Source organism: Stomoxys calcitrans, chromosome 2 (assembly GCF_963082655.1).
Source record: "Stomoxys calcitrans chromosome 2, idStoCalc2.1, whole genome shotgun sequence".
Classification (NCBI taxonomy): Eukaryota; Metazoa; Arthropoda; class Insecta; order Diptera; family Muscidae; genus Stomoxys; species Stomoxys calcitrans.
The window spans coordinates 168,797,484-168,824,775 of record NC_081553.1 but is presented as its reverse complement, the minus strand read 5'-3'; the positions used below and the strand labels follow the sequence as shown (position 1 = coordinate 168,824,775).

Genomic DNA, 27,292 nt, shown 5'->3' with positions numbered 1-27,292 from the left:
TGTGAGAATAGTATCATTGTGTAAACAGTAGCATGTTAGGCAAAAACTCCAAACCAATAGGTAAGTTCATAATTAACAGCCAAGTTGACGGATATTGATAACATAACAACAATCAGCAAGTCAAACAAATGGTGTTTCATTAATTACTAAACAGACAGCCACAAGTGATGAATGAAAGGGCCGCCGAGGTTGCCAGATATGCTAACACGTGTAGAAATACAATTACCTAACTTGGTCCGTTTATGGATGGAGGAAGTACATACAGACATATGTCATGTTTATTCTTCTAATGTGAATCACTAGAATTGTGGGTGCATGAGAAGAGCGCTTTTTATTGCCTGACTATAGTTTGTCCAATTACAGAATTTTGTTATCTAAACACCCAACAAAATGATAAACAAACAACAACTAAGTAAAGCCATAAACAAAGACACATTTGGAAATCTATGCAAACTAAATAGGTACCTAGTACGTACGAACCAAAAGTGTTTGGATTAATGAGAGAGAAAGAGATACCTTGTTGCCAGCCTCACTCCTAAACAGCAATGGGAATGGTAACAAACTTTAAAGATTTCCCAAGAAACAACAAAACACAAATGTACAGCGAAATGAGGAAACTCATAAACAAACTCAAACTCATAAGCCTAAGTAACAGAAACAAAACATTTGGAATACCATACGATAATAAAACCAACCAACGAGATTTTCAGCACGTACGCCGTCGTTGTAGATGCAGGCAGCAGCCAGCAGTAACAGCCAACAATTGTATCCCATAACATAACAAAACCAAAAGCAGCAAAGAGAACAAAAGAAACAATAAATGGAACAACAACAGACTGCACTGAAAAACACCAACATTTGGCATGAATGCAATGAAGGCATACGTACGTACGTACACCAAGCTGTATCACTGCTGGTGGAGGCATTGCTGCCAACACAGTTGCTGTTGAGATGTTGCTCCCAAAAACTGCATCCATCTACGTACACAAGCCACTTTAAAGTGTTATTGATAGCACTTTAGGCAAAAAAAATAGCCTCCTAGAGCCTAGAGTTGGCATAAAACGAATGAAAGAGCCATAAAATAAAGCAAAGCGAATAAACAATTAGATATTAGAGCCATATTATGGATATTTATGCCAATTTAAATATTGGCATACATGTACCTACATCCCAAATGCACTTTGCATGCATTGCTCCTCATTTATTCGCCCAAGTCAGAGGAAAACTAGTTTTGTGCAAAAGTTTGTGGGGAGTTTCGTTAAATATTAGTTTTTTTTTAACTTAATGCTAGGCAGAAAGTTATTTACACTAAAAAGAATTTTGAGGAGCATGGGGTGGGTAGTAAGTTTATAGGGCAATAAGTTTATAAAGCAGCAACAGTAGCCAGCCAAACTAAAACTAGCCACATTTGAAATTTTTCTATTACTTTTCATTGTTCTACAACGCTATATGCCTTTCATAATTTCTTATGAATAGCCGAGTAGTTAAAATAAACAACAGAGAAGAAACAAAATAATATTAATAATAAAAAGAAAACAAAAACGAAATCTCCAGCCATACAACAACATTTTTGCACAATCATTTATTTAAAGCGCAAATGTCGTCATCGTCTTTTTGAGTCTGCTAACCATAAGAGTCAAGTCTACATTAATGCGAAGATCATAATTTCAAAATAACAAGCAAATAAACTCACACATAGCTTAGACACACCGTTACACTAACACTTGTCCAAAGTAGTATTGAAGGAGGGGAAAATATAGTTTGCTTATGTTTTAATTTGAAATAAAAACAAATTAAAGTTACAACTCAATATTGTATTACCTCTTAGATTGCCTAAACCTCTTGTATGTTCTATCAAAATTTAACTAAAAATCGATTTTTAGTAACAAAGGGAAATTGTGTAATTATGTTCAGCAGCAAAGTGGGCTGTTGTTATCAAAATCAACGACAAATAAACATAGCCCCGCTCCCCCCACCATTTTTAATAGTGTTGCCACAACATAATAAAAAAATATTTAAAGATGGGGAATAGAGCAAGCAGAAGGGCGAAAAGGGGGCGGACATAAGCTCTTTTTTTATTGCTGTGGACACTAAAAGAGAGCTAAAATCAGCCAATGGTCTGGAGTGTTCGATTTTCATGGCGTTTTGTGTAAAGATCCCTACAAAAAAACTGTTGCTGTTTGTGCTAAGAAGAACCAAAGAAACGGCTGACTTGTGAATAGAAGTAGTCATCACTGGTTTCCCATATTCATATGTATTGTGTTTTACACATACAATATATAAGTGGGATACTCCACCACACTCAAGTAAGTAAGTGAATATGTTGGTATGCGTCTTTCTATAAAGACGGACAATGTGTACTTTGAAACGCCTTTGTATATTGTTTTTGGGGCCGTTATTTATTCAGACGTTTTTTTTATTTTGAAGTTTCTTTTCTCATCAAGGGTTAGTGTTTTATTCCAATGTTTTCAGTTAGATAAATAACACACAAAAAAAAGCCAAGGCGTAATACTTTGGTACAGTTTTTTTTTTAACTTTCAGACTTCTTTCTGTAATTACGCTACTGTAATTATAAGCTAATATTTGTTTGTACCAAATTTTTCTAAACCTAATGATATTTTAATTTTATGTAATGAAACCTTTTTTTTACCAACAATTTAGAGGTCAAAGTATCGAAACAATGTCGACATTTGAAAAAGGAAGTCTAAGAGATCTCGACAGCATGTAAAATGCGAATTTAATCTACTATTTAAGAAATAAAACGAAACGAAAATATAACAAACTGGTTAGGGTGGGTGGGGCAACCATAACCTTAATAAAAAAAAATAAATCGTTTTTTCCTAGCTGTGAATCAACTCTCGCTCTCATCTTCAATGTTAATTTCTTCCATAAACGGAAATAGATTATGAATCGTTATGAATAAATTTGTCTGTATTATCAATTGAATGAATCCCTGTCTCAACTTTAATGAATCGGTGTGACTAAAAAAAAACGGTTCTATACATTATCATGGCATGAACAATTTTTACAATCCAAAAACAAACAAGTATTTGTTGTGTAAAATTGTAATGAATTTTAAATTTTGTTGAAATCTTTGGCATTCTTAAAATAGGCATAATACATGAAACGAGTCTCCAATGTCAAAATCCTCATTCAAAATTACATTAGGTGATAAGACTTATATTTTTTTAATAAATGTATCTTTAAGAAATCATCTTGAAATACGCATTAATCATTGCTTAAACATCACATGTTTTAATCAATTTATTTTAATACTGATATATGAGTTACTTTGATTATGCAAATGAAGCAGCAACACAGACATACATATCCGGAAGATTATTTTAAGCGAATTGATATCATGCAGCTGCAACAACCATAAAAATGTTAAGGTTAAACACCAAAAATTTTTGGAAAAATATTTGCAATATTGAATCTAAAATTTTTCAACAATGACTTTGCGTTTCAGTCATGACAGGTCAGTCTGATCGGAAAACATGATGACAGACTGAAATCTGAAGACTGACTTCTGCAAAAGCCGTGAGGACGTTGCGGAGGAGAAGACTATAGAACATCAGCTGTATGTATGTACCGCACTGGCAGGCAGAAGGAGTTCCATCACTTTGTGTTACAATGAACTAGAATGTGTTACAATGAACTAGAATTATATAATTGAGTGCGTTTAACACACCTCACCACACCTTTTCACTCTAACCTATCTTATTCTTAATAAATTATTATTTAAATTATTTTTTGTCTACCTTCAATTTGGAGCCTATGCAACACTAAATGTTGCCAGTTGCAATCTGGCATTTCCATTGAAATTTTGGCATCGTATAGCATTATCGTACTCAGAACGTTTTAACGTACGACCATCATTTATGTTATTACAGTGACTTGAAAAAATAATTCGAACAAAAAAATGGAATGGAAAATAAGTTATAGACTAGTTCTAAGTTGTAAACATTGTTATTACTTGCAATACATGTAAAATAGGCTTTTGTAAGTTTCCTTTGCATTGATGTAGATAAATAAATGCATTAACATGTGAACATTTTCGTGGGACCATTTTTCATAATTTTCGGCGTGGATTATCACGACAAAAGTCCATTGATGAACTTCAATCTCGGTATGGCAATAAAGCACCATCCTGAAGAACTGTGAAAAACTGGTTTATTGAATTCAGTCGTGGCCGACGCTCGCTCAAGGGGAATTCCGTAAAGGTCGTCCAAAAACGGCCGTTGTACCCGAAAACGCTAATGCCGAACGTGAACTACAAGATCGTCATGTGACATACCCAAGAGATAGAGGCATCGTTGGACATTTCTTTTGACACCATACATTCTATATTGTATAAACACCTTGACGAAAAAAAGGTTTATTCTCGATGGATTCCGCATAATTTGCCAATCGCTCAAAAAAAGGTTCGTGTCAATTAGTGCGATGAAATTTTAAAAAAATACGATCGCGGTGCTTCAAAACACTTTTTTAAGAAAGTAACAGATTGCGAATCGTGGATCCTTGTTTATGAGCTCGAAACAGCCCGGGTGGGCGATGTTTGATTAATAAAAAATTAATTAATGAAAATGCTGTTGTAGCGTTCAATAACCATGTTTTGGAGGTGTCTTAATCGAATTGGAAAAAAGTGTTTTAACAGTTGGTTTGAGCGCATTCAAAAGTGTATAAATCAAGTGGGAGGATGCTTTGAAACCCAATAAAACCGTTTTTGATGATAAAAATTTGAGTTTTCATGATTAGGTCGGAAATTAATACAGCAGCAAAATGGGACGATAATATACGTATGGGTGTTGGATACAAAAAAAATTAAATGAGCTGAACCACATTTCTTGAATATCTTTAGAGTGTAATTCAACATTTAAATATGATGAATAATGCATATGGGAGCAGCTATATAAACGAAGTTTCGAGCCAAAAATATATCCAAATTTTAAAATCATCCTATTTATGGTGATACTTGTCTTGCTTGATTAATTTGAGCAAAGCATTTTAGCAAGTAAATGCAAGTACGAACATTGCACCAAAGAAAATGGGATAGAAACAGGGGATACTTTTCTTAGCTAAATGATAAAATTTCGCTGAGAGATATATCTAGTAGAAAAGTTTTGCATTGTAATGTTTCACAAAAATCGCCAAAATTGGAGAAGGATAATCAACGTTAACAAATTAGAAATTGAACGAATAAAAAAATTAATTAGTTCTTAATTAAAACCCAAGTAAATATAAGTTGGAATTTATAAACCATTCTAAAGATAATAATTCGCATTAAAACAAAAAAATTAATCCTCATAATTGGAAAAAAAATCTTGACCAAATACGTTGTCAATATACTGATAGCTTAATATACAAAAGACCTAACTTAATTTTTTTCAAAGTGGAGTTTTTGTTTCTTCTGGGAACAAATGTTGGATGCAATATCCCTCAAATTTTCAGGTGGATGCAATTGTAAATTATGGATTTATTACGGTATCAAAAATAGTCATAAGTCAAGTTTTTTCCTTCTCCTGTAAAGAGAAACTATAAATGTAGTTAGCGTTTTTATTCATTCTGGAAGACAAATGTCAGATGACACTTCCTTGAAAATTTCAAAAAAAAGTGAGTTAACGATTAAAAAAAATTACCATGTTCAATTTTTTTTTCTTCTGTAAAGTAACGAAAAATTGTGTTACGTCCTTTTTATATGGAGCCATCGAGAAATAACCTTCATTATTGTGAAGGGGTGTTGCAAAGTTTCTTGACTTCCCTTTTCTTCATTATAATAAATTTTAACCTTTATATTATCTTCGTGAATTTCAAACAAATAAATAATGCATTAAGCAAATTGTCATTATCGATATTCATATAATAATAACATTTGTTGTTATTGAATTTTTTGTTGTTTACTTGTCGCTTTTGTTCGTACAGATAATTGTTTAATATTCTGAAATATATGAGTATATACAAACAACACTTACGCACATGGATATGTGGTGAAGCATAAGATATGCGTTTAACTGATTACTTTTTCACCGAGACCTGCGGAATAAGTGTGAGTTAGCTCGGTTCTCTTTTGACCTTGAAGCTAGTATGTGTGATGCTTAAATGGTTAAAGAAAACAAGAAGCAGAAACCTAAGCTCGTGTTGTTTTTTACGTCTTTATTTAATTATATCAAGGAAGTTGGTATACCGCTTGAATATTAAATTACGATACACCATTTAAAAACAAACAAACAAAACGGATTTGTAGACTGATTGGTGTGATTAAGACAAAAATAGCTATATGTATGTAAATATTCTTTATATTTTTTTAATGGCAAGGTCGAAAGGGCAACAGTCTTTTACGAAGATATTCATGGGGTATAGACCATACAGGCAAGCTGGCGGCTACTGTAATTATCGAAAAACAATGCCAATCAAAAATAGCAAGAGTTAGGCTTTTGTTTTACAAACACAGTCAAGTGTTTTCAGTGATGGCCCCCCAACACCATCTGCCAATTTAAACGTGACGAATGTGATGAAAATCAACTGTTTGCAATATATGGATATACAAAATTCAGAGCTCTCAAGTACCACATTCATGCCCAATAAAAAATGGCTTTGGATAAATACATCTCTACTAACATTGCTATTGCCACAGATAATTGGTTGGTACAAAATTCCAAAAAGCATTTGCAATCAAAAAAAAAAAAATAAATAAAAAATAGAAACAAAGCATCTAATAAAAAAACAAGACAATTGTGTGTAGGATAAGTGCTCATAGTTCGGCATGTACCAGTAGTCGGCAGTTTTAAACTCAACTAACTTAGAATATGAAAAACTTTATATAAAAACAAGTAAAAAGGCGTTAAGTTCCGAACTTTGGATACCCACCACCTCGGGTATATATGTAAACCACCTTTTGTCATAATCCGGTGAAAAATGTATCATTTGTAGAGTTCTTTTCCCGATATCTCCTTTTAGACAAACAAAGGATAAAAGAAAATAATTGATTTAATACTGGAGCTATATCAAGCTATTGTGTAAAATTTCAGCAAATTCGAGTAAAAATTGCACCCTCTAGCGGCTCAAGAAGTAAAATGGAGAGATTGGTTTATATGGGAGATGTATCAGGCTATAGACCGACCATATTTGACAAGTATGTTGAAGGTCATGGGAGAAGCCGTTGTACAAAATTTCAGCCAAATCGGATGATAATTACGCCCTTTGGAGGCTCAATAAATCAAGATCCCAGATCGGTTTATATGGCAGCTATATCAGGTTATGGATTGATTTGAACCATATTTGACATATTTGGTAGAAGTCATAACAAAACACTACATGCAAAATTTCACCCAAATCGGATAAGAATTGCGCCCTCTAGTACCTCAAGATTCAAGATAATTTTATATGGCAGCTATATCAGGTTATGAACCGATTTAGAGAGTTGTAGCAAGTCATATCGAAACACGTTGTGCAAAATTTCTGTCAAATCGGACCAAGATAGGTTAATATGACAGCTATATCTGGTTATGGACCAATTTCAACCATACTCAGTACAGTTGTTGGAAGTCATGGAATAAGAAGTATTTGTATTTCAAGCGGCTAGCTTTATTCCTTCGAAATTTAGCATGATTTCGACAGACTTAAAACGTCTCCTTTTATTCGAAAATGGTCTAGATCGTGCTATGGTTTGGGTATCTAATTTTTGGCTTGGCCGAGCTTTCCATAAATAAATTATATTTTCTTTACGAAAATACTATATGCCGACTTCCAATGCCCAAAATTGGAAAAAGTGCCGACTCCTGGTGAAAAATCACTAAAAAAAAATTGACAATTTGCTAAAATTCATAAAAGAAATTAAAAAAAAAAAAAAAACATCTAAAGAAAACAAGATTTCGAATTATAAAAACCAATTTTCAATTGAATTGAACATTTGTACCAGGAAGGAGTATGGATTGAAAAAATCAAAATCCTTAAACTGCCCGAATACTGGTACACTTACCCTTTGTCACCATCTTTAAAAATAAACAAAACTGTCGTTTTCATCTACACAACAAACAGTATTTAAATGGCTGGTAACAATTTTTGTTGGCCAATAAACAAATTTCTCTTTTAGCCAAGTTTGTATAACTTGACAACAACTTAACCAAACCCCCCTCCATGGTTTCATTACGCAAAGCGTATATATTTCCTTTTTTTTGGCGGTGTTGTTTAAACATGCAAACCAAAAATGTAAATAAATAATATTTTAAAAAGCCTAAGTATGAAGGTACATACATTTGTACATATATTCAGATAACTATATGAATGTTTACTTATGTTAAGTGCGAAAAAATTAAATTTTTTAACCTAAATGAGGTTATGGCTGTTAACTGCAAATCCGGCCCTGTTAGTTTGGCTGTTGCTCATGCCCAAAAATTGTTTGCAAGTTATTGTTGCTGTTTTGTGCATCATCTCAATTTTACTACCTGCCTAAGAATCTAAGTTCGCATGCACTTTCACACACACGCCTACGCATGTCTGTCTGGTCGCTGTCTAGCCGCTGTCTGTTCCATTAGATTGGGGATGCACGTTAATGTATGTGTGCGTGTGTGTACATAAACCTTTTTTGTACATGAAGCCTTTTTTTATACATAAAAGCAGTTGCATTTTTGGTTGCAATTGCATTTTTAGCTTTGCATATAATTACTAGTCTTTCTCGTTAGCAACAAGCAAGTCAATAAAGTGGTTCAATTCGGAACTTAAATTAGTTTGAAAGTTTGTTGTTGTGTTTTATTTTTTTCGGATCAAAAAGTCTGTAAAAACTATTACAGACTCAAACATTGGTGACCCCGACGTGATCTACTTGGTGATCACTAGAAAAATATTATCAACTCGGATAATATTTGTTTTATATTCAAAAGTTGTTTGTGAAAAAGTTTAAATTGCCACGAAAAAATATGCCAGACACAGAGCCTACCAACAATACAAGTGATGGCGGAAATTCAAAAAATTTATTGCCCTACATGACAAAAATTGCATCAATGCTGAAACAGTTGGGAATGTTGAAAAATCCCTTACAACGGCGCAGCTTAGTGAATATGATGAGGCAGATTTGTCCGTCCGTCTTGACTATGTAGAGCAGATAGGCGCCTCATTCGAAGAGGCTCAGTCAGCATTGGAAGAGATGGTAACGGCCGAAATGGAAAGTGAAGAAAGGATGAAATTTACCGCCTTGTATTTGGATGTCAAGGCCAAATTGACTCGACAGATGAATTCCATCCGTAGATTGGAATCAAATCCCCGGTCTTCGACTGTGCGCCAATTTTCTGTTGATGGAGGTCCATTTTCTGAAAATTCATCCTCGACACGCAAAACACGCTTACCAGAGATCCAGTTGCCAAAGTTTGGTGGAGCTTATGCTGATTGGCCGAATTTCTTTTCACTGTTCTCAACAATTGTCGACAGCAGCGCAGAACTAAGTGACCTGGAAAAATTCCATCATCTGCGCTCAAGCTTAACAGGTGCCGCCTTGGACACAATTTCATCGTTGGAGCTAAACGAAAGAAATTATATGGAAGCGGTAAAATTGTTGAAGAATCGTTTTGATAATAAATTGTTAAATTTTCAGACCCATATAAAGGCCATTTTTTCGCTGAAAGCTGTGGAAGTTTCCCCAGCCATTGGTTTGCGCCAGCTTAGTGACAAATTTAATTCGCACCTGCGAGCCATGCAGACGATTGCCAGTAGAGACCAAATTGCAGATGGGCTCTTAGTATATTTAGCTGCCACTAAAATGAATAGAGATTCCCAAATTAAGTGGGAGGAGAGTCTGGCTGTGAATGAATTGCCGTCGTGGCAGTCCATGTCAAGTTTTTTAGAGCAAAGATGTCGTATGCTGGAGAACTTGGAGAATTCCGTGGTTTGTGCCGGCTCTATTCAGCAAAACAACAAAAAGCAATCATTTAAAAATCGCCACGTACATGTGGCCTCTGGAAGCTCTTCTCCTTTGTGTGCTTTTTGTGATTCAATGGACCACTACATTGTCAATTGTCCACCTTTCAGCAATCTCTCCCCATCTCTTCGTTTCAAAGAGGCAAAGCGTTTGAAATTGTGCCTCAATTGTCTTCGGAAGGGCCATGTGTTAAAAAAGTGCAATTCGGGCTCTTGCAGGCAATGCTCTTCAAAACACCACACAATGTTGCATATGGACCAAACGCCGTCAGCCCAGCCATCTGTTGTAGTGGAACCATCTATATCCCAATCAGTTCTTGTTTCGTCAGCTGATTCATCTGGAAGGTCAGCAACCACGGGTGGAACCGTCCTGTTGGCAACAGCTATTGTCCTCGCCAAAAACAAGTTTGGGAATTTTGTGCCGTGTCGAGCAATTTTGGATTCTGCATCCCAGTTGAACATGATTGCAAATCGTTTTGCAAAGACTCTTGGCTTAAATTGTAATCGAGTCTCAGCCACAGTTTACGGCATAGGTGATGGAAGTATGCTGGTTGAAAAATCTGTTGATTTGGTTGTGAAATCATGCCATAGTGATTTCACCACTTCGTTCGCTGCCATGGTGGTACCAAGCATCACTGACTACAAGCCAAAAATAAATCTCGATGCCTCCAACTGGAATATGCCCAAGAACATTCAATTAGCAGACCCTGCATTTAACAAGCCGGATCATATCGACATGTTAATTGGTGCCGAATTGTTTTTCAATCTGATGTCAGTGGGGCAAATAAAAATTGGTGTCAACCTCCCTGTTTTACAAAAAACATTATTCGGCTGGGTCGTAGCAGGTGGTAGTTTTCAGCCATGTAAATCCTGGTCACTTGCTGTGTCGTATTCCGAGCTTGAGGAAGAAGAAGAGAAGCTTTCAACCGTCGTCAAATCCTTTTGGGAAATCGAGACCAACTTTGTTTATGATGAATCCAGATCTGACAATGAACTCTACTGCGAAAATCATTTTCTAACCAACTTCGTTCGTTTGCCTTCTGGGTCATATTCTGTTCGGCTGCCGCAAATCGAAGGCAGGGGTGTCTCATCACTTGGTGGTTCATATCAGCGTGCATTACAACGTCTAATGTCTTTGGAAAGAAAGTTTCGTCGGAGTCCAGAAATAAAGGCTCAATATACAACTTTTATGCGTGAGTATGCCACATTAAGCCATATGTCGTTAATCTCGCCACAGGTACCCGAATCGAAGTACTACTTGCCACACCACTGTGTCCACAAGTTGGACAGCACATCGACCAAACTTAGAGTGGTTTTTGATGGATCGGCAAAAACCGCAACTGGGCTATCATTAAACGATATTTTGCATTCCGGCCCTACCATACAACCAAAGCTGTTCAATACCTTGGTGAGGTACAGGTTCTTTAAGGTGGCCCTTAGTGGAGACATTTGTAAAATGTACAGGTGCGTTCGAGTGTCACACCCTGACGATTACCTCCAATGCATTCTGTGGCGAGAGAACGAGGCGGATGATATCAAAACCTATAAACTGAACACAGTCACCTATGGTACAAAACCCGCTGCATTCCTGGCTATCCGTGCAATGCATCAACTTGCAATCGATGAAGAAGAGAACTTTCCACTGGGTTCCAAAGTGGTTCGACGTGACTTCTACGTAGATGACATGCTTTCTGGTGGCAATACCATAGCAGAGGTCGAAGAGATAAGGCATCAAGTAACAGCTTTGCTTAAAAAGGGCGAATTCTTGATTCGCAAGTGGTGCTCCAATGATCCAGATGCCCTACGGGATGTTCCTGCAGAAGACTGTGAAACATTGTTAAAATTTCATGACGGTACAGATGTCACCAAAACTCTTGGGCTCACTTGGGATCCCCAGAGTGATAATTTCATTTTCTCTTTTACCCCCATTGATGACTGGAAGGTGGTGACAAAGCGGTCCATTTTATCTTCGATTGCCCGCCTTTACGATCCATTGGGTTTGATTGGTCCAGTCATTACAAAGGCAAAAATGTTTATGCAGCATCTGTGGAAACTCAATCTTCAATGGGATGAAAGCTTGCCTCAATCACTACATTCATTGTGGATTGAATATATTTCGAAATTCGATCTGATGCACCGTTTCACATTTCCACGGCATGTTTCAATGGCGTCGGCATCATTGCAGATTCATGGTTTCTGCGATGCCAGCTTGGCTGCTTACGGCGCATGTGTCTATGTGAGGTCCCAATTCAACAGCGTCATTAAATCTGAACTTCTGTGCTCTAAATCGAGAGTTGCCCCATTGAAGACGCTCACTGTACCAAAACTCGAACTTTCAGCTGCATGCCTTCTAGCTGAGCTGATTGATACTGTGGTGAAATCTCTAGATTTTCACTGTGAAATCCATTGTTGGTCCGATTCGATGGTGGTGTTGTCCTGGCTTCGAGAGCTGCCATCCAACTTCGACGTTTTCGTTGCCAATCGAATTTCTCGAATTCAGTCATATGGGACTCGAATTACCTGGCACTACGTTCCAACAAAACTCAATCCAGCAGACATCTTGTCGAGAGGTGCGACACCTGGGGAGCTACTCCATTCATCACTGTGGAAAGGTGGTCCAAACTTCCTGCTGAATGAAGCATCAAACTGGCCTGATACTGCAAGTTATGTGGATGACTTACCTGAGCGTAGAAGACATGTATTGTTGACGACCTCTCTTACTGATTTGTCGATACAGTGTAAGTATCGCAATTCTTTTTTGAAAATGCAACGAATTTTTGCGTATGTTTCTAAATTTGTATATTCCAAATTGAGTGCCCATACCGAAGTATTAACCCCTGACGACATTAGAGCTGGTACTCGCCTCCTGGTTAAAAACATTCAGCTTGTACATTTTTCTGAGGAATACAAGGCGTTGAAATCAGATAAGGAAATTGCATCGTCTAGCAAGTTGTATTCGTTGGCACCTATTATTGATGAGTTTGGGTTAATTCGAGTTGGTGGGCGTCTCCAAAACTCAACCCTGGACTTTGATGCTCGTCACCCCATTATTCTGCCCAAAAAGCATCCGTTTACTGCATCAATGGTGATGCATTTTCATCACAAGCTACTTCATGCCGGAGCTCAGTGTTTGCTGGCTGCAATTCGACAGCAATTTTGGCCAATTGGAGGACGAAAGCTGATAGCTTCCATTATTTCGAAGTGTGTCCGATGTTTTAGAATGAAGCCGAAATTGCTCCAAAACGTCATGGGAAATTTGCCTTCAGACCGAGTAAGGCCAAATAGAGCCTTTCATACAACTGGAATCGATTTTTGTGGGCCATTCTTTTACAAGTCGGAGGTGAAGAGCCGCCCTCCTGTGAAATGCTATATTTGCATATTTATTTGCTTTTCAACAAAGGCAACCCATCTCGAGGTTGTCCAGGATTTATCAACACCTTCATTTTTGTGCTCGCTTCGACGCTTCGTTGCCACGAGAGGCAAACCCAAAACGATTTGGTCAGACAATGCATCAAATTTTGTGGGCGCAAAAAATGAGTTGGATGAATTAAAGCAGATGTTTTCGAGGCAATCACATCTAAATGCCATTCATGATCAATGTCTTGATGATGGCATTGATTGGAAATTTATTCCACCCAGATCCCCACATTTTGGTGGCCTCTGGGAAGCGGCTGTAAAGTCTGCTAAATTCCATTTTTATCGAGCAGTTGGCCTAAACAAACTTACTTTCGACGAGCTACGCACACTAGTCTGCCAAATTTCTGCAATCTTAAACTCTCGTCCATTGTGCCCGCTCTCCGAGGACCCTGAGGACCTAGATGTATTGACGCCTGGCCATTTTTTAGTGGGTGGTCCACTTATTTCAATACCCGAGCCGAATATGTCATGGATAAATTTCGGTCGTCTCAACAGTTGGCAAAAGGTATCGGAATTGCAACAGATTTTTTGGAGAAAGTGGAGTACGTCCTACCTAACGCTGCTACAAGAGAGATCCAAATGGCAGGCTCAAAGTGACAATATATCTGTTGGTGCCATGGTCGTAATAAAAGATGAAAATTTGCCCCCACTAAAGTGGCAAATGGGACGAGTGGAGGAAACTATAAAGGGCGAAGACGGAATAGTTCGAGTGGTGAATGTTCGAACAAGTAGCGGAATCTTTAAGCGAGCCATAACCAAACTAGCCGTACTGCCGATAAGTGAATCAGTTGAAGCCCCAAGACCTTCAACGGGGGGAGGATGTTAACTGCAAGTCCGGCCCTGTTAGTTTGGCTGTTGCTCATGCCCAAAAATTGTTTGCAAGTTATTGTTGCTGTTTTGTGCATCATCTCAATTTTACTACCTGCCTAAGAATCTAAGTTCGCATGCACTTTCACACACACGCCTACGCATGTCTGTCTGGTCGCTGTCTAGCCGCTGTCTGTTCCATTAGATTGGGGATGCACGTTAATGTATGTGTGCGTGTGTGTACATAAACCTTTTTTGTACATGAAGCCTTTTTTTATACATAAAAGCAGTTGCATTTTTGGTTGCAATTGCATTTTTAGCTTTGCATATAATTACTAGTCTTTCTCGTTAGCAACAAGCAAGTCAATAAAGTGGTTCAATTCGGAACTTAAATTAGTTTGAAAGTTTGTTGTTGTGTTTTATTTTTTTCGGATCAAAAAGTCTGTAAAAACTATTACAGACTCAAACAATGGCATTTTGAAAGAAGGGAGCCATATGCATTGCCACTTAAGTGCGTTATTAACGATCAAAACAAGTAGAAAAATCTCAAAAAAAAAAATTACAAACCAAAAATAAAACGCCATAATTATCATAGTAATTAACCGAAGAAAATCTAAACACTGGAGATTTATAGAGGTTTACACAACAAAAGTGAAAAGCTATGTGTGGTGTGTGTGTGTGTGTGGTATATAAACGCAAGCCAAATGGGGTTGGGCATGTCTTGATGAAACTCTTAAGACTCATCACTCGATGTCCCAACAAAATAAAGTTGTTGGTAAAGAAAAAACAAAGAGCAGTCTGAAGCAAAATTAAAACTGAAAGTGACTTGATATTGAGTTTATTTACGATTATGACTCAGTTGAACGATGTTGTTGCCTCGTCAAGTGTAGGAATGACTATAGTACATACGATTTATATGCCAAAGATTGAAAATCTTTTATGTAAACTTTTATTGCCGTATCTTACAAGCATATTGCCAAAACAAAAAAAAAAAAAAACAGAAAATGAGGAGATTACTTGTAAACGAAAACCTGAAATTAAAGCATGTATGTGGTATATAGCAACAAATGCACTTGTGCTTGCTAAGTTGGTTTCTCTTTAACAACAAAAACTTATCTTGTGATAAGCTTTGCATGGAGAGTTGGTTTAAAGTTTAAGGCCCATATAAGCTAAAAAACGATTCTGATTATGGCTAAAAGTACATTGACGTTGATGTTTATAATTTTGGGTTTTTTTTTTTATTTTTCTGAAGGTTAACCATGTTTTGTTTTGAAATCATATTTATATTTAGTTAAGTTAATAATGAATTTTTTAACGCCTCATCAAAGATGACAATATGAAACTTATCAATTGCGTAGTTGACTTATCATATCGATAACTTATTGCGTCATTGGTGGTTTTGTTAAAATACATAATTTTAACTTTTGATTCTTATATGATTCACGACGTATAAAAATATAAACCCTTTTCCCGAAATGTTTCAATCCAAAAATGTAATATTTAAATATAAAGCTACAACCACGCGCTTGCCTCAATGTAAGGCAGATATGCCGGAAGCTTGAAAAGTGAGGGCTGCAATGAATTCAAATTTATGCGGTGGTGCAGTTTATTGACACCATGTCATGAAGTGCAAAGATCGAATTTTCTGTGTATCTACATTCATATGTAGTAAATTTGTCTCTCTGCGCTACACAGGGCCAACGAGATATCGCGGCTCAATTTAAACAAATGCATGTATCTAGATTCATAAGTTAAACCTCAAAGTCTATGACAGTCAAATTTACACAAGTTTATATGCGCTTAAAAGAAATTTTACATACAAATGTCATATTATGCTTTAGTATACTTTTTCCTCTTTGACACTACAGAAACAAAATAAACGACACGTTTCTTTGCCGATATCTGAGAGACGTTTTCAGCACATACACTTCATGCGAATATCATTTGTGCAGGGGAAGCAGTCCTTGGTCAGAAGTGAAGTTCTGCGTGCTGCATCTTTTCTCTATTTCAGCTAAAATAAAAGTAATCTCAATTTCCAAAACAATAAGTCCGCCTAAGAGTAAATTCTCTTAGGGTTGGTATTCTATTCTGCTTTCGGAATAGCCCCTGAAATTTTCAATTATTTCGCGAGCGTAATAAAAATACCTTTTTTTATCTGTACTTATTGTTTTCTCTATTTTATATATTTTTTCTCAAATATATAAAGAAAAAGGAACCATTGTAACCAATAAAACAAACTAAAATGATGCCGACAATAGTTTCAAGTGTTGCCACTATAATAGCTTTTTGCCATTTTCCTCACTTTAAACAGAGTACTACTTTTCCGCCGTGTTTCAGCCAATGTTTCGCCGACGTTTTTTATATGCAGTTTGACAGCATTCCACTCGAAATACTGAACAGAATACTCAGTTTTAGAGAGAATTTTGGTAGCATTGGTTTTTTAATGTAAATCGATACTTTATAAAACATATTCTACACATAATCAAGTTACGACATTCACTCCCTTTCCGAACAGGGTTGAAAAATTACAGCACCTATTTTGAAAAAAACAAAAAAATACCTTTTTTCTTTCCATTTAGATTCTAAGAAATCCCATAATAAGAATCAATATGTCAACAGCGGTAAATTAAAGCCTGACAGCCTGCCAAGAAGTTAAGAAAGAACAAAGGCCCACCCTTGAAAAGTAAACAGTTGCTTCTGACTTGTTTTGGTATGGGGGATGCATAAGAAATGCATGGAACACAAGGACATACAACAATCTTGCACAATATTCAAGAGGGTGTCTAAAGTCATGTTCAAGGAACTAGGTGCCCCAGGAAATGCCAAGTAAAACACCCCTTGCAGTTAATACAGGGACAAATCAAAGGCTTTTGAGCATGACGAAAACGTAAAGGCATACGTATAATAAGAAACCGAGGAGTAAAAGAAAATTGACGAAAATTAAAACGACACCCGAGAAGAATATGACGGCCGCAAAACAAGCGCATGCCAAGTAAAACTCCTCTTATAGGCAATGGTGGTGACAATTAACAAGATAACGAAAGAAAAAAATAAAAACAAAACAATTTATGGCACACAGAATGAATTGGAAAAAAAAAATACAAGGAAATGTAAGCAGCAGCTGACCCAGGTCGTCTAGACATAATGAATGGGATATATTTCAAAGTTCTTTCAAATGTACAAAGATGATGATAAAAATATAAACAGAATCTTCTTTCTAACTCGGGCTTGAAAACTAAACACTCGCATAACGGCTATACAGACATACATTTAAAATTGAGGTCACATGTCTAAGAGAACAGCAGGCTGTCAATTAGAGGAAACATTTGTAAAGGACACAAAATAATTTACTATATACATATGCATTGTTTTTCCAGGGGATTATAATCTTTCTAGTATAAGTTCATTGGCATAAATACTGCAAACACATGGTACATGATATATGTATGCGTAGTGCACCATTTTTCGCCTTCTCAATAATCGCCTATTCTTATCAATTTAATAAAGCCAAGTGACTTGGCAAAAATTAATAATTCATTGACTCACCAACCAATGATCATTGTTATTATAATAATTCATCAGCAGGAGGGGCGCATATAGATAGGAAAAGCTGCAAGCCTACAGGTAGACGGACAAAGCAAATTATCAAATTGTAGATTGTATCAGGTAAAAACTTAGAGAACAAAGAGGACATTGAAGCAATTTAAACCACTAATATTTCGTTTAAGCCATATAAAATTGTTGGCCTTTTGTTGCTGACCTAAGAAGCAATTGAAACTTGAGTAAAACCCTCAGCTGATTAGAAGCAGAATAAGGAAAAAGTTTTAAATTACATGGAAAGGCGAAATGATGAACATGCCTTATCAAGCATATGGCATTGTATAACAGCTGTTTGTTGCTGAGGGCCCTAATAAAGCTTCTCATATGATATCAGAGCCAGGTGTTGGGTTCATTTATATTTTTCCAGTTTCAAATTAAATTCTTATGCTCATACATAGCTATGTATACATTTACAGAATCTGCAAAGGTTTTCCAATTCGTTTCCCTACTGGATACAAACAATCATACTGAATAAATTTGTTTGCCACTTGAATAGTTAATTGGTTGGTGGTGTGCTATTCTGGCACGAGTACCATTGTGTATTTCTGGGGATTAGACTGGGCAGGCATTTTTTACATTACAAAAACTGGTTACACACCAACGTCCAATGCTATGAGCGAAAAAATTAAAATTGATTTAAAAGTATCGCTGTATATGGAAGGGCTGCAATGCAAGCTTCACAAACTGGGGTTGCATACTACACTTCATGGCCATACCTATAGATATTTATAAATTGCGGTGTTGTCACATTATGAGCTACACAGATTCATTCGTGTGTCCTGTCATGGATCGTTGAGTGACATTATATCATGTCCAACCAATATTGCACAAGCTACACAACAAAGGGGGTTGATTTAAAAATATATTTACAAAAAAAAAAAAATAAACCGCAGTCGCTAATAGGTTCAGATATACAATAGGTGTTGTTTTTTTAAGTAACAAATATCTCCAGCTTTAACAGACAAGTACGTACGTAGGTGTTGGTTTACGTAAACAAAAAAAAAAAAAACAAAAGGCGAACTAAACATTAGACATTAGCATATAAAGTTTAATAGATAAGCCCGAGAAGTCTAATCTATGGGCTTCATAAGGCTTATCTATTATATTGACAATATCATATTCAATCTTCTGCAAATGTGGTGGTTTAACCAACACTGTCTTCCTTGTATTTCTTCTCTCTTCTACCTTACTTCTAAGCACTCTCATGTCTTCAGGGGTTTTGAAAGCTTTGACTATTTCCATAAGACTTAATATTTTCTTTTCGCTTTTATGTATTAAACGGATTGGTAATTAAAAAATAGATAGTATCCAGACCTATCAACACTATTCTGTGAGAACCACATCACAAAATACGGATAGTGGAATGCTCCATACGGAGTAGCTGCAGGTGGCACTGGCTCCTGCACAAATACTGAGTGCCTGTGATGCTCGATATGACAGGGCGAGTTATTGGCGCCTTTAAATAACCTATGGCCACCATGTTCCCGCGGCGATCGGTCCTTTGGATCGGAACGAGCTTGCTCCACTACATGAGCTTGACGAGGATCGCCACCTCCACATGAAAATGTGGTTACAACAACAACAAGAGAATGTAAATATATTTTTTAGTTCATCAGAACTTGCATTTTCCAGAACGACACCCTGTTATTTGTTTATTTGATTTTAGGTTTCACATACAACAAGATTTTAAATCTTATAATTATAGTATGTGAATTTTGTTGTAATAATAAAATTGTTACAATATTTAAATATTTATTAAATAAAATTGTGTTGATAATAATCGCCTAGTTGTGTTTACTTATTTACTTCATTCTTCTGCCATAATGTCCTCTTTACAAAGTAGGCTTTAAAGCTCCAATAAATTGTCAAACACTGTACTAAAAAAAAAAAAAGACATACATCTAGAGAAGGAAAAGTTCTCTCATGTAGAATCTAAGATTCTATTACAAACAATTGTACACTTTTAGCAGAAGACGGGTTCAATATACTTCCTCAAAGATAATTTGCTTTTGAATGCAAATTATACAATATAAAAAAATATGACTTAATGCTTCAGCATTATCGAGTGAGAATAAGGTAGCTGTACAAAAAAAAAAAAAGAAAAGAAAAACAGACAAACAAAAGCAATGGCATACAAAAGAGGGATAGAATGAATGCATTCATATTTTTTTATAAAGTACAATATATCTATTGACGCAATAGAAAAAAATGTAAATGGAATATAAGAATGAACATCATGATTGAAACGCAATTCAAAATCATCAGAGATACTTATGTGTGAAACACAAAGCCAATAGGGCAATGTAAGCGCATACAAAAACAAAAGCAAACTGTACACAGCTGATGCTTGGGGTGTTGGTGACCACCAATTGTGAGATGATGGCTGGTTGGCGGGCGGCAGTTGGAATAGAAATTAAGAAAAACCACCTTGATGTGCGCCTTTTTACAACGCCAAACATTACTCACACCACCTGCAAACATAACATGTACAAAAGTATGTATGGTCGTGGGCAGAAGAAAAACTACATCAAAACAGAAAGAAGAAAAAAAAAAACAATGAGGGAACAAAAAAAAAACAATTCGACTGAACATTTGAAGGGAATAAACGGAAGGCGCGAAACAAATGTAATTTATCATTTTCTTTAGAGCGGATAGATTGTAGGATTTCCATGGCAGAGACTGAGATACATAGAAATAACGGTATAAACCGAATAATATAATGTTCGTCTCTAAAAAGCTTAAATGTGTTAAATTTACATAAATGGAATCCACTGGAAACGACTATAAGATTAAACCCTGCAAACATTTTTCATAATTTTGGAAGAGCGTTCGTCCCCGCGATGAAAAAAAATCTTCTAAGATTTTTACGCAATTATTCTTCCATGAGCCGTGAAAAACTTATGGGTTATCATTGGACAATCGATTGCATGTGCGGAAGTTTTAGCAACTCTTCGCGACAATTGTTGCGCAAACCATTGCGTAATAATCGCCCAGAAGATTTGTTTGTAAATCGCCTGAGTTAACTTTTATTTTAATTGTTATTCTTGGTGCGTTAAGGGCTTGTATATGTACTTAGTATAACGACTAATACAAAAACATTTTTTTAAGTTTTTTCGTGCGCATTACGCATTTTTAGATCTTCCAACCGAATAACGCGCAACTCTTTTAGAACCAATAATAAATATCCCAAAACACTTATTTGCTACTCATCCAGGAGAATAATGCGCAACTCGTCCAGAAGAGTATTTTATAAATCTTCCGAAACTTGCACACGATTCTTGCGCGATTTCAAGACTCTTCTTACTTACTCTATAATAACTCATGTGAAGGATGCGCGGAACAATCTTCCAGAAGAAACGTCTTGAGGACACAACTCCTCACGACTAAGGAATCGTCCGCGACTCTTAGACGACCTTCGCTGAAGATTGTTCGACGATCAAAAATGTTTGCAGGAAAGGCCTAGTAGTATGTATACTAACTACCCATGCGTTGAAGGTTTTTGTTGGATTGATTCCAACGCCCACAAATGGTTCACATATATACATACTTACTTTTGGTCAATTTGAGGAAGTGGGAAGACTTAGGCGCTAAGAAAACCAGTATGCTATTGTTTCTTACAAACATGTGTGTTTATCTACATAGAGTTAATCAGTGCAACTTTTGATGCTACTGTTGCGTTTGAAGGTTACACATTAGTATTGTTAACCCCAGCATTGCGTTTAAAAGCCTAGCTTAGGTTTATCTCTCTGTCTGTACATTCTACTTGAACAAAAATTCAAATTAGGTATGTATGTACTCAACAAGCACAAACAACATGTACGCCGCAATTGATAATACCTTCAAGCAACTTACAATAGATACCTACGAAAAGTATAAGCCATGAAATGAAAATGGTCATTAAACAATGACCTAGAAATTTACAAACACCAAGTAGGTACTTGGACAAACCAGGGACTACCTAAACACATACATATTTATGCTGTAGTTCAAAATGCTCGATAAATATGATTTCCATAATTAAATTGTTATTTTATAAAATGTGCAGCTCTAAAATTGTTTCCAGAATATTTATTTTATTTTGCTAAAAAGAAATCAAAACTACAAAACAAATTGTCTGACGCAATTCTAGAAAACCTGCTTATGGTGTTTGAAGATGTTGAGTAGTGTTGTTGTTGCTATGAGGAGAAGCAGAAATTGTGGTGGTAGTAGTAAAGTACATACATATAAGAGCTTTTGTTGTACTACAAGGCGCATAGAGGGCGGGGAGGTTTCTTCGTTCAAAACGAAAAAAAATCTGTATTTTTACACGTTTGCTTTTGGGCCTACAATTAGCTTTGCTAGCCATCATAGGAACGAACGTTTAAATTAACAACAAAGAAAAAACTGTAAATATTCAGTTTTTTCATATATTGTTTATGTGAAATCATTTTAACAAAATTTTCGCTATACCCCGAGAAACCTAACAGAAATGAAACACTTCATGTTATGGCAATGAAACATAAACAAAGGCTATGAATTTGAGGCAAGTGTTGCCACATTTCATAAGAAATGTATTGTTTTTATGGATTAACTGTATTGAGTCATTCTACAAAATAGAAAGTTTTTGTCATCATATTGTGAAATATACCTATGAACAAATTGTTATGAACCATTTGAAACAGAATCCTTTGCACTTATTGGTTAGAAACCATAAACATTTTTCTGCCAATTAGGTCAACAAAACATACAGCTATAGGTATGTATATATAATACATATATATTATACATATATATATTTATCCGACTGAAAGAATTGCAAACGAAATATGGTTTTAATTCGCTTTATATTGATAGCTTTGGCAACATACATCATCGACATTTTTTCGGCTAAACCATGTTTAACTGAATGGAAACAACTATAGGCAAAGAAAATTAATAATAGTCTGGCTCAAGAATTTAGCAAAGAAATAAAGTAAAACTACATACTAACCTGTTCCATAACGGAATATACAAGGGAAAATTGGCATTTGCATACATACAACATAGGAGGCCACCTGAGCGCAGAGGTTAGCATGTCCGCCTATGACGGCAGGGTTCAAATCCTGGCTAGAACCAGAAAAAAATTTCAGCGGAGGTTAACCCCTCCTTACGCTGGCGTCATTTGATAGATACTGTACCATTTGGTATGACAGCTTGTAACAACTTCTTTATAAAGAAGTGTCGCACTGCGGCAAGCTGTTCGGACTCGTCTTTGAAAAGCAGGCCTCTTATCATGGATATGTCCCTTAATGAAATGTATATGGGCAAACTTGCATTGCATATGAATTTAATAATATATTTGGTACATTCATTTATAAAATAATCATTTTCTATGATACAAAAGGCAACATATTAATGACTTTGTTGAAGTAACTTTTTATACACTAGATTTATTAAGCTTTATAAAATCCCTAACACAAAACAACGCATCTGGCAACGTAGAAGCTTTGAAGGTTTTGACACAAACCTAATCATATGATCTAAAGAAATCGTTGTTTTCAAGAGAACTGTAAGAATTGCTGGTGCTTTAATAAAATAATATAGATATTGGCTTTGATATAAGATTTGTTTTGTTTTTTTGACTTGAAACAAAAGATTACAAAACAAAAGATACAATAATAATTGCAATTGGAAAAAATTGCTTTGCGAACCAATTCGGAATGAAACATTTAACTTTGAAACTCTCCCATTACCAGAAATGTCAAAATAATAAAAAGAAACTGCGAGAGCTAAAACAATCTCAATAAACACACACAGACGTTAAATTTTTCAAATACATACAAAAGCCTTTGTTTGAATTTTCTGATGTATATATGTATTTTTTTTAACGAAATTTCGCCTTTGAAAACTTTTTTCATTGTAGAATAAAAATAAAACAAATAGTAGTAATATTATGCAAAGTAGATATCTTACATTTTGACAGCCATTTTGATACGCGGGTGGGAATGTCACTTGGTTAATATTTATTGCACTTTTAGGTCGTTGAGTTGTGAAGTTTTTTTTATCAAATCTGTGCCATTGGTGCAGAGTTCTTTTTTATTGTTTTGCCGTTGTGTGGATACGAAGGATGATAATCAGTACAAAAGTGTCTTATTAGTCTAGTAGGCTTTTAACTAATTTGTACTTGTTTGTTTGTTGTGTAAAAAACTTATTTTAAATATTTTATTTAAATTAACAAATTATTAAATTAATTTGTATTTATCACAAATGTTACGCAAAAATGCAACTTCTTTCGAAATTATACAATGATGATGGTGATTATTGTTTTTGCAGCTTTCAATCGATCTTTTAAGGTACTTGAAACAAAATTTTTTTTACAAAAATTTGTTTCAACAATTCATGTTTTCTGCTTTTGTGTTCTCTCTGGCAAAGCGAATCGATTTTTCTGGGAGGCTTGAGTTAATATAACATTTGTTTAGTGTTTGTTGCTACGGGCTTACGAAACGACAAACATTTCGAATTCATTCACATGAAATTTTTAACACAACTTTTTATACATTGATTTGGACACACGAAAAATTTATATTTTTCAATTTTCTTATATATCTTTCAATTAATTGGTTTGGGTGGTTGGTTGATTGGATGAAATATTTCTGAATTTTTGTTTTCTTCTTCTGTAGTGTTGCTTTCTCAATTGTTGTTAAACAGAAACTAAACTGCTGAACTGTATTCCGAAGTCAGATGATGGTGATGAGTATGTGTTTTTATTTCAGCTTGTATGTGTTTCGAGTTCTTCCACACACACTCTACGATTGGATTTGACCGTGAGGGAATGTTGTGGTAAATTGAAACGAAAACATTAGCCACTGGTGTGTGCGAATGGATGTCAGCAAAAGCAGCTGAGCAATGTAAAAAAGTGAAAATCTTCTACTTGTGCGGTATGAAATGGGATTGAAACAAATATGGCTTCCTATAGTCGTCTCTGGCAATAAGCACTCGTGTCCCATTTGCCATATTGTTCGCAAATATATAAATTTATGTACAGCTGGATTTTGTTGGTGTTTTCATGTCCATTGAGGCTTCCATCATTTATTAGGGGTATTCGTAAATTCAGATATGTATACAAACTCGTATGATTTTAATGAGTTTTATTTCATTCGTTCAATATATAGTTTAAGCTGATAAAAAATAATAATTTGGTAATTCTTTAGTTTTTCTTTTAATTATTTATTTTTTTCTGACAGTGGTACCAATTTCTTTATACCATACTTAAAGGCTCTGAATCACTAAGTCGATCCAAACTATTTGATTTGATCGAGATGGGTGCAGATTTAGATACTAGTTATTGAAATCTACCAAACGGTTAACAAAATCTACAAAGAATTCGAATAAAATTTGCTCAAGAGAGCATGCCCAAAATCGAACTTTCGGTTTTTAACGGCCGTGGATAATTATGAGCATCACACAGGCTGGAATCTGTGTGGTGTTTATCGTTATCACGAGAAACTTAGATGGGAGCTACCGGGCATGTCCACAGGTTGCGGATAGTGGAATGCTCCATACGGGGTAGCTGCAACTGCAATCGCGGACAATCGGCAGTATTGAGTAGAGATTCTCAGTGCGATGCTCGATACGACAAGGCGAGTTGTTGGCGCCTTTAAATAACCAATGGCCATCATGTTCCCGCGGCGATCGGTCGTATAGACCTTGAGTGGTAAATGCCGTAAATTGAAATGTCAAAGTGGTTTAAGAAATAAACTTTGTTTTACAACTTATATTCTTCAAATGTGTTTTATATTTGTATTTTCATCTTTATAACACTGTTTTGTTGCTTATGTGTATATTATTGGATCAAATAGAATTTCTTTTTTGCAGCTGTGTTATCGAGCCTTTGACATTTTTGACAGATTTACTGCAAAATCAAAACATATATAAAAAAATTATACTCAGCTGTTCGCATGACCTCACATTATAAATGCATCCTGATACATGATTTCAATTCAGAAAAATAAAAGCCATGTTAAAATTAAATAAAATAATGTTGACAAAAAGTTATAAGCGCAAAGTCTCTGCTTGGGAGAACAAAAGAATCCAGTACAATAGCAAAAATCATTTTCTAAAAAACGAAAAAAAAAACACCTTTTTCTATACCTATTTCGGCGATAAACACAGCCAATTTCATATCAGGCGCAAATCTCGATAAAGAAGTCAAACTCTAAGCAACAAAGAAAGGGAATTCTGCTTTGTTTGACAATCAGTTAATAATATCAAATTTAATTATTACAGTATAATTGGTTCAAAGTCCACTCGTTGCGAAATTAGTGGCTTATATCGCAAATTGGACTAAAAGCGAATTTCTATATAGTCCATTTTATGAACAATAAGTGAATTCGCATACAATAGTTGCTTAAAGCTGCCATTACACTATATGTGCTTGTCTTATGACATGTCACTTTTGCAATTCATCATGTATGTCAAAATTGTCACACCATTTATCATTTTTGTGAGCAAACTCTGATTTTTTTACGCGTACAAATTGTTAAAGTGTACACAAGTGAAATTGAAAATCATAAAGTTATGAAAACAATATAATTTGGTGTTGCTTTCATTCGACGGACAACAACTAATTTCTTTATGTTTATGTCAGAAGGAATCATTTTTGGGTATAGTCCCCATATAGACAACAGATCTTCCCATTGAAGGTCTTTCACCCATAAATAGCACATTTATTCTCCGATTTTGTTGAAATTAAATAGAGTGAACTATGTTAAACCCCATACACTTCCTCCCTGAATATTGTGCAGACCGGATCACATTTGGATATGCAAATTTTAACAATCTCCGGAGTTATGGTCTTGTTCCCATTAAAACTCGTATAACCAGATTTTGGCAAAATTTTGAACAATGAATTGTGGCGAGTTTACTACAGATCGGACCATATCTCGGTATAGCTGCTATACGTTCAGAATCTTGCATTTTTCACCGGATTTTGGCGAAATGTTTATATAAACAAAATAATAGGAGTGCTACCAACTCATATTTTCACAAGTTAAATTTTGTGGTATATCAACATCCAAATTAGGTGATATTCTAACGGCCTTATTCACAAAACTTAATGGAGATTCGAAATAGGTTTATTTAACATATTTCCTTTATAGAACTGTCAAATATACCTATTTTAAGGCAAAATTATAAATGCAAGCTCCCTCGAATAAATTCCTCCTATTCTGATTGAATGGGTAGAGGAAATTTTTGGGAGAGGGAATTTCGAATGTTTGAAAATAGCGAAAATAGCAGATTAATTGGGTCGTGTTGTCCCTGGTTGCATGCGGGGTACACATCCTGCATGTTGGCGTTTTCCCTTGCCAAACGGAGTATGTAAGGAGCAAAATTATAAATGTAAGCTCCCTCGAATAAATTCCTCCTATTCTGATTGAATGGGTAGAGGAAATTTTTGGGAGAGGGAATTTCGAATGTTTGAAAATAGCGAAAATAGCAGATTAATTGTGTGGTGTTGTCCCTGGTTGCATGCGGGGTACACATCCTGCATGTTGGCGTTTTCCCTTGCCAAACGGAATTAAGGTGGCTGAATCGTAATATA

The 27,292-nt window shown here is 35.6% G+C and overlaps 2 protein-coding genes across 3 annotated transcripts in view; one reads left to right on the top strand and one right to left on the bottom strand.

Moving 5' to 3' along the window:
- The window catches only part of LOC106081474 (cyclin G), a 56,660-nt gene that overhangs the window by 13,650 nt on the left and 15,718 nt on the right, over nt 1–27,292 (bottom strand). The window contains exon 1 of one of the 2 annotated variants that reach the window (XM_013243449.2): nt 23,665–24,412. The exons of the other annotated variant lie outside the window; for it this stretch is intronic. The gene's annotated coding sequence lies outside the window, so the exon portion shown is untranslated. Of the gene's footprint in view, nt 1–23,664; nt 24,413–27,292 lie in introns of those variants that run through there. 2 annotated transcript variants of the gene reach the window in all.
- On the top strand, nt 9,143–14,152 carry LOC131994802 (uncharacterized). The gene is made up of 3 exons (XM_059361689.1): nt 9,143–12,145; nt 12,794–12,994; nt 13,310–14,152. Exons 1-3 carry the CDS (start codon nt 9,143–9,145, stop codon nt 14,150–14,152), a joined length of 4,047 nt encoding a protein of 1,348 aa, XP_059217672.1.

Excerpts from the sequence above, each read along its gene's own strand:
- LOC131994802 (XM_059361689.1), top strand. The coding sequence starts at position 9,143 with ATGGTAACGGCCGAAATGGAAAGTGAAGAAAGGATGAAATTTACCGCC. Across the intron at positions 12,146-12,793 it reads CTTACGGCGCATGTGTCTAT|CTTGTACATTTTTCTGAGGA; the intron begins GTGAGGTCCCAA and ends AAAAACATTCAG. Across the intron at positions 12,995-13,309 it reads ATCCGTTTACTGCATCAATG|GCAACCCATCTCGAGGTTGT; the intron begins GTGATGCATTTT and ends TTTTCAACAAAG.